At 42.8% G+C, this 18,339-nt stretch overlaps 1 protein-coding gene across 31 annotated transcripts in view; it reads right to left on the bottom strand.

Moving 5' to 3' along the window:
- LOC126295245 (basement membrane-specific heparan sulfate proteoglycan core protein) overlaps nt 1-18,339 on the bottom strand; it is a 1,297,357-nt gene that overhangs the window by 631,324 nt on the left and 647,694 nt on the right. For all 31 annotated transcript variants that reach the window (XM_049987617.1, XM_049987624.1, XM_049987622.1 and 28 more), the window contains one exon: nt 14,658-14,774. In XM_049987617.1, coding sequence (XP_049843574.1) covers nt 14,658-14,774 — 117 coding nt within the window. The remainder of the gene's footprint in view (nt 1-14,657; nt 14,775-18,339) is intronic.

Below are 18,339 nucleotides of genomic sequence, written 5' to 3'. Positions count from 1 at the left end.
TTCGTCTGTTTGAACATCACATCGCTGGCGGCGCGTTTGAACATACAGCGGCGTACTAACGAATCTAAACGGGACAAGGACGCGCGAACGGTAAACTCTGTTTCAGAGAGCGGAATATGTTGAAAGTCTGCCGTCGCTCTCGTTTTATTTCTTTCGCAAGAGAGTGTAATTAATATAGGAGCTATACAACAGGCCCGTGACTTTCTGCGTGCATAATATCTCTGGAAATTGAGGGTTATCGATTTCTTCTCAAAAGTAATTTTTCAAATCTTCGTAAAAGGCGGGGCGGATTCATTACACTCGGTTATTCCGAGTTCGCTATTGAAGATGTGACTATTTGGACAGGCAGAGTCATGCATTCCATCCTAACGGTAATTTTTCAAGCTACTGTAAAGAGTGTGGCAGAGAGCACATTTCGTTACATGCAGTTGTTCACACCGTGTTTGCGTTAGAATGCTCCTGAGGCAGCAGTAATTGAAAACTTAATAAACTAACTTGTACTTATTAGACACGTCGATATCACACATAATCGGTATGGGAGAAAAGAACTGCGGCTTAGTATATTAGCTATTTAGTGCTCTATGACGTCGACGGAATATCAGACGGCGAACTAACAGCGACGGACTATCAGACGACAACTGATAATCACACTTCCGGCTTTCTTTAAAACCTTTCAAACAATGTAAATCCATGTTATAACAAACGCGCGCCGCTGTAGAGGGTGGTCAGAAACAGTTTGGAAAGCTTGTAAGGAGGATGGGGGGAATTTGAGCTGAAAAATAAAGGTTGAGAAAAAAATTCGATACCTTGCGCCTTTTCCGAGTTCATTAGCACTGAATTCCGCCAATCAGGTCGCTGCGTGCGTAATTCCAAGCAACCTACCCGAGGCAGTGTTGCCAACCGCTAACTTAAATTAATCACTTTGGCGAAAGGCACATTTTAACTGGTAATAAGGATGTGAAGAAGCAGCAACGCGAGGATACACAGATGTCTCTGCATTACCACGATTTAGACCTGATGGGTAAATTCAATGCTAATTAATTCGGCAACGGCGCAACGCATCGCAGTTTTTTCTTAACAATTATCTCTCCGCTCAACTTCCCTGAAATGCCCTTACAAGTGTTTCACACTGCTACCGACCAGAAGAAATATTGAATTTAATAGATGAAAGAAGAAAATATAAAAATGCAGTAAATGAAGCAGGCAAAAAGGAATACAAACGACTCAAAAATGAGATCGATAGGAAGTGCAAAATGGCTAAACAGGGATGGCTACAGGACCAATGTAAGGATGTAGAGGCAGACGAATGGAAAAACTAGTAGAAGCCGACCTTGGGGAGGATCAGTTTGGATTCCGTACAAATATTGGAACACGTGAGGCAATACTGACCTTACGACTTATCTTAGAAGAAAAATTAAGGAAAGGCAAACCTACGTTTCTAGCATTTGTAGACTTAGAGAAAGCTTTTGAGAATGTTGACTGGAATACTCTCTTTCAAATCCTAAAGGTGGCAGGTGTAAAATACAGGGAGCGAAAGGCTATTTACAATTTGTACAGAAACCAGATGGCAGTTATAAGAGTCGAGGGACATGAAAGGGAAGCAGTAGTTGGAAAGGGAGTGAGACAGGGTTGTAGCCTCTCACCGATGTTATTCAATCTGTATATTGAGCAAGCAGTAAAGGAAACAAAAGAAAAATTCGGAGTAGGTATTAAAATTCATGGAGAAGAAATAAAAACTTTGAGGTTCACCGATGACATTGTAATACTGTCAGAGACAGCAATGGACTTGGAAGAGTAGCTGAATGGAATGGACAGTGTCTTGAGAGGAGTATATCAGATGAACATCAACAAAAGCAAAACGAGGATAATGGAATATAGTCGAAATAGGTCGGGTGATGCTGAGGGAATTAGATTAGAAAATGAGACACTTAAAGTAGTAAAGGAGCTTTGCTATTTGGGGAGCAAAATAACAGATGATGGTCGAAGTAGAGATGATATAAAATGTAGACTGGCAATGGCAAGGAAAGCGTTTCTGAAGAAGAGAAATTTGTTAACGTCGAGTATAGACTTAAGTGTCAGGAAGTCTTTTCTGAAAGCATTTGTATGGAGTGTAGCCATGTATGGAAGTGAAACATGGACGATAAGTAGTTTAGACAAGAAGAGAATAGAAGCTTTCGAAATGTGGTGCTACAGCAGAATGCTGAAGATTAGATGGGTGGATGGCATAACTAATGAGGAAGTACTGAATAGGATTGGGGAGAAGACAAGTTTGTGGCACAACTTGACCAGAAGAAGGGACCGGTTGGTAGGACATGTTCTGAGGCATCAAAGGATCACAAATTTAGTATTGGAGGGCAGCGTGGAGGGTAAAAATCGTAGAGGGAGACCAGGAGATGAATACACCAAGCAGATTCAGAAGGATGTAAGGTGCAGTAGGTACTGGGAGATGAAGAAGCTTGCACAGGATAGAGTAGGATGGAGAGCTGCATCAAACCAGTCTCTGGACTGAAGACCACAACAACAACAACACCGACCACCCTGTATATACGTTACTGTTTCGCGTACACCATATTTTCGTTTTTCTTCTCTCTCTCTGGGGCATACTGTGTAAAAAATAGTTGCCATCCCCCGTGTTCAAAGTAATTCGCAGTCAAACATCCGTTTTTAACGATTATTACTCATACACAGAATTTGAACAGCATGCAGCTACACAGAGTTATTTGGCAATGTCCTAAACAAAACGATCATAATACAAAAACCTACCCATTAGTAGGAAAATTTATCGCTATTCTTATTTCTGCTACTTCTCATTACTTTGATCGATTTACCTCCCATCCTTACACTGCACTTATTAGACTGTTCATTCCATTCAACAAGTCCTGTCATTCTTCATTTTCACTAATGGTAGCATTGTCATCAGTGAATCTTCTCCCTGATATCATTTCACCCTGAATTTTAATATAACCTTTGATGCTTTTTTTTTTTTGTTTCCTCGTCTATTTCTCTGACGTATAGATTGAACAGTAGGGGCGAAAGAATGTTTGCCTGTCTTATACTTTGCCTAATGTAGCACTTCGTCCTTGGTCCTCGATTCTTATTGTTCCCTCTTGGTTCTTGTACATATTGCGTATTACAGGGTTTTTTCCTATAGCCCACTCCTGTTGCTGTTGTGGTCTTCCGTTCTGAGACTGGTTTGATGCAGTTCTCCCTGCTACTCTATCCTGTGCAAGCTTATCTCCCAGTACCTACTGCAACCTACATCCTTCTGAATCTGTTTAGTGTACTCATCTCTTCGTCTCCCTGTGCGATTTTTACCCTCCACACTGCCCTCCAGTACTAAATTGGTGATCCCTTGATGCCTCAGAACATGTCCTACCAACCGATCCGTTCTTCTGGTCAAGTTGTGACACAAGTTTCTCTTCTCTCCAATTCTATTCAATACTTCCCAATTAGTTATGTGATCTACCCACCCAATTTTCAGCATTCTTCTGTAGCACCACATTTCGAAAGCTTCTATTCTCTTCTTATCTAAACTATTTATCGTTCATGTTTCACTTCCATACATGGCTACACTCCATACAAATACTTTCAGAAAAGACTTCTTGACACTTAAATCTATACTCGATGTTAACAACTTTCTCTTCTTCAGAAAAGCTTTCCTTGCCATTGGCAGTCTACGTTTTATATCCTCTCTACTTCGACCATCATCAGTTATTTTACTCCCCAAATAACAAAACTCCTTTACTACTTTAAGTGTCTCATTTCCTAATGTAATACCCTCAACATCACCCGACTTAATTCGACTACATTCTATTATCCTCGTTTTTCTTCTGTTGATGTTCATCTTATATCCTCCTTTCAAGACACTGTCCATTCCGTTCAACTGCTCTTCCAAGTCCTTTGCTGTCTCTGACAGAATTACAATGTCATCGGCGAACCTCAAAGTTTTTATTTCTTATCCATGGATTTTAATAGCTACTCCAAATTTTTCTTTTGTTTCCTTTACTGCTTGCTCAATATACAGATTGAATAACATCGGGGAGAGGCTACAACACTGTGACTCCCTTCCCAACCACTGCTTCCCTTTCACGCCCCTCGACTCATATAACTGCCATCTGGTTTCTGTACAAATTGTAAATAGCCTTTCGCTCCCTGTATTTTACCCCTACCACCTTCAGAATTTGAAAGAGAGTATTCCAGTGAACATTGTCAAAAGCTTTCTCTAAGTTTACAAATGCTATAAACATAGGTTTGCCTTTCCTTAATCTATTTTCTAAGACACGTCGTAGGGTCAGTATTGCCTCACGTGTTCCAACATTTCTACAGAATCCAAACTGATCTTCCCCCAGTTCGGCTTCTACCAGTTTTTCCATTCGTCTGTAAAGAATCCGTGTTAGTATTTCGCAGCAGTGGGTTATTAAAGTGATAGTTCGGTAATTTTCAGTTAAGAAAACGCGCCAAATCAGTTCTACAGCATCCTTATTGCCCACTCGTATCTCCCTAAAATTTAGAACATCTTGCACCATTTGAAACTGTCGAAGGCTTTTTCCACGTCGACAAATCCCGTAACGCGTCTTGATTTTTCTTGAATCTTTCCTCCATTATCAAGCGCAACGTAACAACTGCCTCCGTGATTACATTTCCGACTGCCAAATTTATCGTCAGCTAACAGAGTGTCAGTTATAAAGCAGGCTGACTTCACTTTTTACTTACCCTACCAGTCGCGTGTTTCGGGTCACATCTGCCACCATTAGTAAAGTACCTGTTGTTACCCGGCTGTCCGAATGAGTCACGTGAGTAGACTCCGGGGTGTCTTGTTGGACAGCATCGTCCCGTCTGCCCTGCGGAGTGTAAAAGCCTGCCCAGGAGATAGGCGCCGTCTATAACCGGATGAGTGGCGCTCAGCCGCGGGTATTTAGGGGGCAGAGTAGCTCGAGACAGAGAAAGATACGGCAGACGAAACGCAGCCTGGACTCTAAAGCGAGCAGAGCCCCCTCCGCCACTCACCTTACAGGCCAGGCCGTGTTCGTCTTCCGACCAGAAACGCCCTCTGCCTGTGGCCTGATTTTGCAGCAGCGCTGTGGGGCGTTATTGTTCTCGCCAAAGTACAATGGCTATCTTGAACGTTTATGCTCGTACACACACCGTAAGAGGAACCTAAACTCGGTTGTTTCAGATAACGGACAAGAGGTCGCAAACACGTACTTCAAGGTGCTAAGACGCATTGAATGACCAGTGTGTTAACGGGGACGTGTTCGTAAAGTGCTTCAGATTTGTAAAATCGTGGACTTCCCGTCGCTGCAACAGCAACGAGCTGGAATTACAATGAGCCAACTGATAAAAGACCCTGTCTACGCCACTCAGTCCTGCGCAAACCCCTTAACCTCTGCATAACCACTGCAGCTTACACCCATTTAAACCTGCGTACTGTATTCATACAGTACTGGCCATTAAAATTGCTACACCACAAAGATGACGTGCTACGGATGTGAAATTTAAGCGACAGGAAGAAGATGCTGTGATATGCAAATGGTTACCTTTTCAGAGTATTCACACAAGGTTGGCGCCGGTGGCGACACCTACAACGTGCTCACATGAGGAAAGTTTCCAACCGATTTCTCATACACAAAGAGCAGTTGACCCGCGCTGCCTGGTGAAACGTTGTTATGACGCCTCGTGTAAGGAAGATAAATGCGTACCATCACGTTAACGACTTTGATAAAGGTCGGATTGTAGCCTATCGCGATTGCGGTTTATCGTATCGCGACATTGCTGCTCGCGTCGGTCGAGATCCAATGACTGTTAGCAGAATATGGAATCGGTGGGTTCAGGAGGGTAATACGGAACGCCGTGCTGGATCCCAACGGCCTCGTATCACTAGCCGTCGAGATGACAGGCATCTTATCCGCACGGCTGTAACGGATCATGCAGCCAATTCTCGATCCCTGAGTCAACAGATGGGGACGTTTGCAAGACAACAACCATCTCCACGAACAGTTCGACGACGTTTGCAGCAACATGGACTATCAGCTCGGACACCCTGGCTGCGGTTACCCTTGACGCTGCATCACAGACAGGAGCGCCTGCGATGGTGTACTCGACGACGAACCCGGGTGCATTGAATGGCGAAAGGTCATTTTTCGTATGAATCCAGGTTCTGTTTACAGCATCACGATGGTCGCATCCGTGTTTGACGACATCGCGGTGAACTCACGTTGGAAGCGTGTATTCGTCATCGCCATACTGGCGTATCACCCGGTGTGGTGGTATGGGGTGCCATCGCTTACACGTCTCGGTCACCTCTTGTTCGCATTGACGGCACTTTGAGCAGTTGACGTAACATTTCAGATGTGTTACGACCCGTGGCTCTATCCTTCATTCGATGCCTGCGAAACCCTACATTTCAGCAGGATAATGCACCACCGCATGTTGCATATCCTGTACGGGTGTTTCTGGACACAGAAAATGTTCGACTGCTGCCCTGGCCAGCACATTCTCCAGATCTCTCAACAACTGTAAACGTCTGGTGAATGGTGGCCGAGCAACTGGCTCGTCACAATATGCCAGTCACTACTCTTGATGAACTGTGGTATCGTGTTGAAGCTGCACGGGCAGCTGTACCTGTACACGCCATCCGAGCTCTGTTTGGCTCAATGCCCAGGCGTATCGAGGCCGTTATTACGGCCAGAGGTGGTTGTTCTGGGTACTGATTTCTCAGGATCTATGCAGCCAAATTGCGTAAAAATGTAATCACATGTCAGTCCTAGTATAATATATTTGTCCAAGTACACCCGTTCATCATTTGCATTTCGTCTTGGTGTAGCAGTTTTAATGGCCAGTAGTGTACTTCTGTATACGTTCATCTTGACACACTCTTTGAAGGCACTGTTCATTCTGGTCAACTGCTCTTCAAAGCCGTCTGCCATCTCTTAAGGCAACCCTCAACTTTTTTTATTTCTCCTACCCGAACTTTGAGCTTTTTGCAGATTTCTCCCTGGTTTCCCTAACTGGTTAGTCATTGTACTTGTATAGCATCTGGGATAGGCAGCAACCCTGCCTTAGTCCCTTTGTGCTCTTCGCCTGTTAGAACGCAGTCTGTTCGTTGTACAAACTATAGGTAACCTTTCGCTCCTTGAGTTTTGCCCCTGCTGTCTTCAAAACGAGGCCGGCGGAGATCGAAACACAAACCGGTCTGTAACCATTTTGACGCAACCGGCCGTAGAATAATTCCCTATAGAACGACAAACGCTCCGTTGCTTTGGGAGAAAATGTTCGTTGTTTGAAGCGGCGTATTGATTTCGAGCAAGAATTAAGAGGCTGCATTCACAGCTGCCACTGGCAATTCCGGAAGCGTGTATGTTGCCGGTCGGGAGGTGTGGTACGTGCGTAGGCATACAAACAATCGTTACCGAGCTGGGCGCACTTGCTGCGTCTACTGTGTAGCATTTTTGGTGCCATCACTCACATTATTTCCTTGCCTTGTCTCTCTGTCTGGACGGGAGAGGCAGCCCCCACATATAAAAACATCCGTGGGAGCCGCTACCAGTTGTAGCGCAACTGTCGAAATCCTCTTCCTCATTATAATCCCAAATTATACGACGCGATGGCAAGAAGTGTGGCTGCCATCTCTCTCTGTGCCTCCCCCCCCCCCCTCCCCTCTCTCTCTCTGGACTGCAGTGATGATAACCGAAGCGCTTCACAACACAGGCCGCTGGGTCACACGAAGTAACAGCCAAAAAAACGAAATTCCTCACAGAAGCGCAGTTTCTCGGGTAAAGGAACGAAAGGAGGACACTGGAAAAAAGCTTTAAACATTAACTCAAAATGGTGGATATTTAGGTGTATCGTGCGTCGGCAGTAAGACTCTTGAGGCTGATATAGCTTCAGTTCTTTCCTGCTATCGGTGCAGGTAAGTTGTCGAGTTGCAGTGCCGTAACGCAGGTTCCCGCGCATACTTCAGTCCCATTGGCACCCGAGTCCAACTGTTCTGCTCTCCATTCCTGACAACAGACACACTGGGACGGGTTCGCAAACGCTCCGCTGGGGTCGTGACAGGGGGTGCATCCGGTACCAGAGCGTGACAGAGGGGTTCGGGCGGGAAAAAGTGAACGGGAATTCTTGGAAGAAGACGTAGCAAACTTCACGGTGACCCGAAAGCGCATTAACACTTGAAAATTCAGTACTTCACGGAATATTGTAGGTAAGGAGTTAAGAATTGACTCACGTGGTTGAAATGACCTGGGGTTTTACTGAAACTAACAAAAACTGAACAAAATGATCGAAACATTGCTGCGCATCATATGATACAAAAGCAATAATTAGCATAAGATTTTATTTTTAGCAGGTCATTATTACTTTTTTTTATGTCTGGTGACGAGGGCCTCCCATCGGGTAGACCATTCGCCGGATGCAGTCTTTCGATTTGACGCCAATTCGGCGACTTGCGCGTCGATGGCGACGAAATGATGGTGATTAGGACAACACAACACCCAGTCCCTGAGCGGAGAAAAACCTCCGACCCAGCCGGGAATTGACATTCTGTCGCGCTGCCCAATTTTTTTTTTTCCTTTATCTCATTTTTGTTCTGTATTGTTCGTTGAATTTGTTCGTGGCGGACGTCCGATGAAACCCGTTCAGGTCGTTTGTTGATCCGTTCACTGAGTTATTTTTATTACAGAGGGCAGCTAAACCCTCTGACCGAACACGCTGAGCTACCGTGCCGGCGCCATTCAGCTAGCGGGAGCGGAGAGTCATTAGCATGATACAAAATCATTAAACAGCGATAGTCCGTGCATTAATACTTGAAACGTAGTGTTTTTTTCCACCGTACACTTGAATGAAATTTCTTCACGTAATATATACGACAGGGAACACAATATAAAACAAACTACAGCAGGAACTCAAATTGTCGCGTGTGATCCTCTAAATATCCTGATTTGCATCAGACATGTTTCAGTACATTTGTAAGCCTTGGCGAAATGAATTGATTACGTATTAGTGACTGCAACTTGACTGTATTGTTTCTCAAACGGAGTCTGGCACCATAATGATTTAACAGAACTGGATACGAAAATCTTTTCGCGAAATTGTTCCGACTTCTTATTACTCTGCAAATGTTACACAACTAACGTTAAGCGTGTAAGAAATTATGTTTAAAGTTTGTTGGAATTCGCTGGTTTTGCACGCATCTCAGTGTTTGTGACGACATGTAACATTAAGTATACGTCGCACAATAATATAATTATGCAGGAACATTCAGTGGTCTGTATGGGCACTTTCTGCAGACTCTATAGAATTAGTAGTAAAGAAATAATAAATTAATACGCCATGCCTGATGTCCAAATTTCACAGTATAAGCAGCGTAAAACGAAGTAAGTGATAAAACTTCTTCCCTTTCGTTACTGTGATGGGGGCGTCAGTGAGAAAAAATTCCGTGAAGGTTTAAAAATATGTATTAAGTTAATCGGATGTCGCTAAATGCTCTGCATGAATATAATCTGGGTAATTTCTGCTTCATGATTTACGCTGCTTCAGTTTCTAACTCTAATACTTGAATTTTTTTGTTGAACTTTTAACGTAAGATTATACCGCTTGATATGCAGATTATGACGGAATTTTAAATTTTCTCAGTAATTATTCGAGGGAGAGGCGACCGTTCTAGCCGTTTACTAAAGAAATGCAGTAGGTAGAAAATTTGGAGGAACTTTTTTCTCCGGAGCAGAGTCTACTTTACGCATTGCCGTGAAGATTCACCTGTACTATAGGCCACACTATCCAACGGGAAGAAATTACAGTGTACCACACACCGTATCCTACACAACTCTCACATAATTGCATAGCGCAGGGTGCAGTGAAAAGTTGTGAACATTCCGTTCGTCACGGTACCGTCTAGTTCGCAAAAGCGCCGTTCAGATGGCAGCACGCTACGCGGTCGTTACAGCGCAAGTTCAATCTTCCGCCGGAAACGATAGAGCGTCCGACTAACGAAAAGAGTGCGTAGCAGACATCGACCAGCAGTATCGACCATTCCAGTTCCTACAGTTTTATCGTAACAAAGCGCATTAAAAAAAAGGCGAACTCGCGGCTGTAACATCTCTTTCTTTTCCGCCTCCAACGTGGTTAGGAATCAAATCAGTAATTCTGGAATAAATGAAACTATTAGCAACGAATAAATAATAGTAACTATTACGTAGACCTACTACGACTACTATTGCTACTAATAATAACAATAATAATAATAATAATAATAATAATAACAAACAGTGGCTAATTTTCTTGTGTCTCCCTCTTTCCGAAGACGGTGACAGAACACACAGCTACACCCTGTTGATAAGGGGCTCCCCAAACCGGATTTCCTAAACCGTTTTCCCAGTATCGCTTCTGGGAAGTCATGTAAACACTTCAAAATCGATTCTGGAAATCCGCTTCTGTTTGCCGGTTTTGCAATTCCACATTCGATTTTCGCTCCCTTGTAAACGAAACCGGTTTTGAAAAGTGCTTGGGCTGACAGGTTTGGTCATATTTTTTTTTAAAAATTCTGCTAGTATGGACGGAGTGGCTTTTTGTACAGCGAAGGATGAGTAGAAATATTAGACTAGAGTTGTTTACAGCTCGTCTAACGGAAGAGCAATAGCGACTGTGTTGAGTAAATCATAAAATGCAGGCTAACAGCTGTCCAAGCGCCAAATATAACTGCGCTAGCAAATACGCTTCAGATCTTGTCATGTAAACACGACAGCGGAAAACGGTCTCGGTCTTTCGGTAGATGTGCCGCAAGTGAAAGCAATGGCTGTGAGTTCTAGTCATGGAGGTTCTAGTACGCCATTCAAACAGTTGCATGCGGGTACTCGTCCGCCATTGGCAACAATTTATGAATACGAATCATAATCCACCGTTGCGCGCAAGCTTAAGAGATACAGCGTCATTTGTAATTACTGGTATTTAGAACGAATTACTAATATCCAATCGCATCTCCGTGAGGAAAGGTATATAATAAACAAAAGGTAAGCATAACTCTATTTTCAGTGTCTTCTGTGCATTATTGATCGACATCGAGATTTTTGTTCCTAAGCTCCAATGCACGAACATGTAAATCTGTGTATACTGTGATACCGTTCGTCCCAAACCAAATAAAGAAAGCATATCTGGTCATAAATAAATTAAGGAACAAAGTTAAAATAACACCTTAAATAAGAAAAATGAACGACGATCGTGCTACAGATACAACGAAATGATTCTGCAACAAGTTCTTGCAAAAATATTTAGCTACGCAATATACTCGTTGAAATCGTCACGTGGTGATAGGGGAAAGAGTTGGTTTTCTTTACCCGAATCTATTTTGCCCCATTTCGAAGGTTTTTGTTTTTTTCATATTTCCCCTTTCGAAGGGTTTCGCTTTTCCCATGAGGTTGATGGCAAATAGTAGTGGAGGCAACGATGAGGCTACAAACTAGTTTCTGCAAAGTAGTAGTTTCAGCAGAAATACTGACCAACTGAAAGCGATGTTTCTGGTACCTCTTCAGAAAAGACTGACACACAGACACGAATAGCTTCGTTTCTAGTTTCCACAAATGTATTGCCTGCCATTTCAGCTTTTCCGGATTATTCATATTCGTTGCCCCTCCTTCCATGTGTTTATGTTTGTAATATAACAGACTATGACCACTAGTTAGTTTCATCGGGTACGTGTTTGTCAGGCAGTTGTATGGGTCAATAAATTCAATACAGTGTTAACAATTCTGCTGATCCACCAGCCAATGCTAGCAATTCAATACTGACCAGTTTAACGTTACGTCTGTCATCAACTTAATAAATTCGATTGTCTGTTAAGCAATTTATATACTTTTTTGCAATATGTATTTCACCTGGATTTATTACAAAATATCTCCAGTGATGAAATACAGATTACTTGCTCCTTTTCACACAATCATTTCACAAAAAATTCAAATTTTTGCATTACTGTTGTAAATAACTGTTGGACTCAATAATCGAAATTTTTCCTCTTCCTAACACATCTGTTCCATTTGAATGCCACTACATGAAATAGTCTCTTTATTGTGTCCACAGACCAGTGAAATACCAGCTTGTCTGCCAACTACTGTGAGAAACTTTGTCACAGTTGTAGCTCTCTTCTCCATTAAGCAGAAATACCGTGTAATATCTTTTATTACATCATTGTAGAAATTATTGAACTGAAGCTTATGTTCTTCAATTCTTAACATTGTGCAAACATTTCCCCAGCGCAGTGTGTTACTAATAAAAGGTTCATCACCCGAAATTTCCAGTTTTTTTTAGTTCTTTCACCCCCCCCCCCCCCCCCATCCCCATAAATTGCAGCACACAAACTACTATATTTTCCCAGACATTTAAAATTCTCTGCCCTAGTTTCCTAATCACCTGATTTTTACATTTCTTATCACTTCTGTGCCATGCGGTATGAAGTAATTATTATCCTTTGTTATTATCTCAAGACACCGTGCAGGTGGAAGAATCATTGAATTAAGTGCTGGTATTCACAAATGTAGTCTGACAGTAAAAATAATATAATGCAGAAGTAAAAGAAAATCTTACATCATAAGTGGAGTGGTGAATAATGAAAACCAGTGCAAGAAGACGCAGTGAAGGTCAATGTTTTCTTGACAGCCAATACATTAAACCATAGTCAGCTTGTTGCACAGTTTGTTTCGGTTATAATTGGTTTTTATTTTTCTGTAAACAATACTACATTTGTTTGCTGAGCATTTTATATGGCATTGTTATGTGGGTCATTGGTGGGAGGAATGATCTTATCTAAAGATCGTTTGTCAAAAAATTCGAAACCAGTGATCAAGAAAAAAATTACTTTGTGCGTGTGTAGACATGGATAAAAAGTATGTTAAAATAAAGTCATCGCAATGTCCCCAAGCAAGAAAATATTATTTTACTCTTAACAAAATGCTACAGTGTAAGTTAGCATAAAACCGTGAGTTACGGTTATGACATTAGCTCCTTGCAAAATGACATGAGATAGTTCTTGATAACTTACGGGTTTCGCACTGCTTTTGAAGATGTGCTACCTCTCTACATACGGCACTGGCGAGTTTAGCAAAGTAAAGACTGGGTATGCTGCTGAAAAGACAACCTCAGAACAACAGAAACAGAAACAATCACCATCACTAATCTTTGCTTATAAAGCAGTTGTGTTTGCATGATAAATTTTGGGAATTTTGTCCCCCTTCTCCCACGTTATGCTAACAACTAAAATCTTTTGTTTCCCAAACATGTTTTGACACATTTGCATCTTCATCAGTGCATCATTCTGCAGGATTTTATTTATCATATCAGAAATTGACATTCTACAGAATAAGGCAATAATTCCAATAGATATATAAAAAATGTTTTAGGCCTGGTTTTTGTTTCAATAAATCTTACATAAAACATGTTTAATATAGGAAAAAACAAGTGTTCCACTAATAATTGGTTGTTGTGACCTAGGTTTCAGGTTATTAGACTACTGTCTAGCACAGGCTATGAAGATGTTTATATGCATTGTCTAACAAAAAAGTGCATCATCTAAATAACAAAGTGAGAACATTCTTGATAATTTCTGTTGATGAATAGAGGACATGAATTTCCTGAGTGAGTCTGTGAATATGGTCATCCACCATCTAGTCGGCTTAACGAGTTTCCTTATTTGGAACAACATTTTCGCTACTGCCATCATCAGATCAAAACTTAGAACTTGTAAAACAACATTCAATGTCAGTACAGACAAATTCTGTGTCTGGCCGGGACATCGAGTCATTGTCGATGGCCCGCCTTGGCGTAAACTTTATTGATAGTCACACTGAGCTTTACAAGTTCTAAGTTTAGTTTTGATCACAGCAGTTGCTGAAGCAGTGTTATAAATAAAGAAAAACATGAAGACAACTAGACGGCTTTATTCACAAGACTGTTGTTGACTTCACTGCTGTTATTTCACAAAACGGCGAGATATGTAAAAATGTAGGTTGCATTAATTAATGAAACAAAAGTGTGTGTTTTCCATACAATAATGTTTCACCCAGTAAGCACAGTGAAATCAAATGGAGAAAGACCAAATTGAAATCTTACACCTAAATAAAACATGACGCACTGATGACCGCACTAATGTGCCAAAACATATCTTGGCAATAAAAAGATTATTTGCTTGTGTAATAGGCATAACTAAATTTCCATGTGTCTGAGAGTATGGCACCTCGAAAAACACTGGCCAGATCTGGCAGTACAGAACAAAAATCACAGGTGGAGGCTACCAAACCTTTTTCCATCATTGAGACCAAAATGATAAAGCGACCTTTTTCGCATATGTGATGCACAGCACAGGTGTCTCCAAATACTGTTGATAACACTGCTGCAAAGAAGAACCAAAATAACGTCTCACCCAACTGCACCTCTGCAGAGACCTGTCGCTACGGCAGCAAAAGGGCGTGCTGTTGACCGCCAGATGTCTCCCTCGGTGTTGCCACAGCAGATGGCTGTCACTGCAGAGCCAGAAATACCGCCTTGCCGCAACTCGGGCCGTCGACCTCCGGATGTCTCCGCGACAGTGGCACATAGGTGCGGTGACGCAAAACGTAGAAGAGCGGGCGCGCGCGCTTTGCCGGTGCTGGCCGTCTCGGCGGACGGAGGGGACTTACCTTGCGTGGGGCACTCGTGCTCGTCGGTGCCGTCGTCGCAGTCCCGCACCCCGTCACAGCGCTGAGACGCCAGGATGCACCGGCTGAGGTCGCACAGGAACTCGCCAACAGCACACTCTGGAATGGTACAGGCAGGGGAGTGAGCGCCGGGGCTGTTCTCTGTACAGCGTCGAAACACTACGACTACACAGCTGACAGAATACACGAGGCATGGCTCTCGCTGGACTTTGAGGCTGCAGCCGCCACTGCCACTGGTCCCCTCAAAGTGTGAGATTGTCTCGAGACGGTTGAGTCCGAGGTAGACAGTCGGGAGCTTGTAAAGGAGGTGGGGAAGTGGTGGTATAGTGCAATTCTTGAGCATCAGACTGCGTCCCAGAATGGTACGTGGTGCCTAGTGAGTGAGTTATGTAAGATTCTCGGTGGACATCCGTCCACTGGATGGGGATGCTAAGCTTACAGACCCATTGGTGTTAGCATATAAGACCACAACGTACAGGTACATACAGGGTGTCTATGAGGGTCATTCAATAATTAAAGAGATAAACTGGTCTGGAGAAAAAAGCTGTTAGTAGTCCAAGTTTGGTGCTTTTATGACTTTAAGTTGGTATCACTGGGATGTGCACGGATCAGCTGATGTATCAACGTTGTTTTGTTTATAACCTCAAAAATAAATTTCAAGAACGCGAGTCGGCTCGAAACGTTCACATTAGTTGAACAACATTGTTATTCGTTTCTTACTTGCTGAAGGTGAGAAACCAGTGAATATATACTGTAGAATGTCTAAAATTTATGGTGAAGGTTGTACGAATAGTGCAAATTTTTACAAGCAGTTCAAAAATGGTCGCGACTCAGTGACTGACGAACAACGTTCTGGCCCCGACCAGTTGCAGTTTCAACTTCCTCGCTTGAGAGTCGAATTGATGACATTATTCGTGCCGACCAGCATGTGACTGTGGAAACAATAAGGTTGAAGTTCATACAGGCAGCCCGAGTGCTTGGTACAGTTCATAATATTATCCGTAAGACGTACCGGAAAACATGTGCAAGATGGGTCCCAACGGAGTTGACGTGGCTACACAAGGAAACAAGGTTGAGAATGTGTGCACAGAGCTATAGGATCTTTATAAAAGAGAAGGTGAGCACTTACTCTACAAAATTTTAACTCGTGATGGGTTCACTATTATGAGCCAGAATCGAAATGACAAAACACGGAGTGGAAGCACACCAACTCACCTGCCAAGAAAGAAAAAAAATCAAAATCCAAGCATCAGCAGGAAAAGTCGGGTTGACGCTGTTTCGGGATGCTGAAGATGCAGCTTTTTGTGATTATCTTGAAGAGCAGTGCACACTGAACAGCCAATACTACTCTGTTTTGCTTTTGAACAAAGTGAAGCCAGCCACGAGAGAGAGGAGACATGGATCTCAGAGGAGAGGTGTGATTCTCCAGCAGGACAACGCACGTCGTCATGTTGCTGAACTAACTCGTGAAACTGTTGACAAAATGGTCTGTCATGTACTGCCTCATCCCCCTTACAGCCCTGATGTAGCACCTCGTGATTTCCACTTGTTTGGTGCACTGAAGGAGGCATTACAAGGGAAGAGGTCACAGGGCAACGAGGGCGTGAAAAAGTTTGTGGGAAATTGGTTCAAACGTCAAGATGAAGTGTTCTTTGAAGGTGGAATAAAAAAAGCTTGTAGCCCATTGGAACAATTGCATAAATGTTCGAGGGGGTTATGTTGAACAGTAGAATAGTATTGTTTTCTAAAAATAAATGCTTTTTCCCCAGACTAATTTGTCTCTTTAATTATTGAATGGCCATCATATAAATTAATGAAGGTACACTTTAACTGTGAAACATGTAAATAACTTAGACATGTTTGATACATCACTGAATGCAGTGAATTTTCAACTTTTATGTACAAATGGTCAATGTGGGTACCTTTTGCAAGACAACAAATGTCCCAGATGTAATCAGTTTCCTGCCAAATCCTACCAATCGAATCTCTATGTAGGATGGCAACTGCTCGTGTTGTCTGTTGTCACAGTCCGTCAACATTTCCCAGAAGTGGAGGAATAAACACTCTGTCTTTAATGTAGCCCTCGTACAAAGAAGTCCGTCGGGGTTGACAATTGTGGCAGCCAGCATATCTTTCCACCACATCCAGTCCAGGTCGGCACATTCCTACGGAGACAACTACACGATGGTGATGTTGTGGTGTGCTGTCTTGCTGGAAAGCAGATTCTTTGCCCGTGTCCTGTTGCAATTGATGCATCAGATAATGTTCGAGCCTGTCCAGGTACAATGTGCCAGTTACAGTTGACACAGCAAAGAAAGTGATCATAAATCTTTTTACAGCTTACAGCAGAAAAAACAATTACCTTAGGCAAGTCCTTGCACATGTTCAATTACCTGAAATTGTTTCTGGACACTCTGTCTGAACATTATGATAAGTCACTCTACTGCAGGTATGGAAGGGGGCTTTCTAACTGAACAAATATTTTTTTTTAAAGAATTGTATTCAGTTTGGATTTTGTTAAACATTTCTGCACAGAACTTAGCTCAATTTTCTTTGTCACTTTCTCTTAAAGCTTGCAACAGTTGCAGTTCATAGGTTTGGAGTTCGAGGTGTTTCCTTAATGCCATCCACATTGTAGCATTGGGTATATTCAGCCGTAAGCTGGCACGTCTCATCGATTTAGCCAGGCTGCGAGTGTAAGACCGTAATGAAATGAAATGAGCGTTTGGCGTCATTGGCCGGGAGGCCCATTGCAGAGCAGGTCCGGCTGCCTCGGTGCAGGTCTCACTACATTCGATGCCACACTGGGCGACCTGCGTGCCGGATGGGGATAAAATGATGATGAAAACAACATGACACCCAGTCCCTGAGTGGAGAAAATCCCCGACCCAGCTGGGAATCTAACCCGGGCCGTAGGATGGCAATCCGTCACGCTGACCACTCAGCTGTCGGGGCGGACAGTGTAAGACCGTGAAATTTCTTCAACCCCTGAATCAGAGACTGCTGGCCGACCCTGATCCAGGATTGTATGTCGTACACAGCCAGTTTCAGTTAAACGAGTGCACGAATTAAAAACAGTTTGTCTCTGATGTGGTCGCTCGCAATATCAAGTGCTGAATTGGCTCTGAATTGTAGTAACAAATTTGAATTCGTGAAACATTGAACACACACTGCACTGTAATATGAGTCTACTATGGCTGACGAAATGACTGATACCAAGTGGCAACTTAACAGAGTTAGACAGAAGTAAAACTAGAAGTTATACTGCATTCAGCGTTCTATCAAACATTTCCTTAAGTTATTTACCATCTTCACAATAAAAGGTTACTTTCTTATGACTAGTTTATAAACAACCTGTATATCAGACTGCACGGTTGGACAGTAGAGTAACAGCTCACAATGATTCCTTCACGAACACGAGTTATTGTCCCGGTGCTCGATCCCGAGGTGCCAATTACGAAACTGAGGGAGGAAATTTTTATCACCCATAGTTGCAAGTAGAGGAGAAGTGTGAGACCCGAGTTTCTCCTGACGTATACAACTTTCAAATAACTTCCGGGAATTCAGCCAGGTAACACTTTCAGCGACCGCCGATATTTCGGCGGGAGAACACCCTGCCATTTTCGAGGCAAACTGCAACGGACAGGCAACGTAGTTGGAAATT

The sequence above is a fragment of the Schistocerca gregaria genome, chromosome 11 (assembly GCF_023897955.1).
Source record: "Schistocerca gregaria isolate iqSchGreg1 chromosome 11, iqSchGreg1.2, whole genome shotgun sequence".
Taxonomy (NCBI): Eukaryota; Metazoa; Arthropoda; class Insecta; order Orthoptera; family Acrididae; genus Schistocerca; species Schistocerca gregaria.
This window is presented reverse-complemented; position numbering and strand designations above follow the sequence as displayed.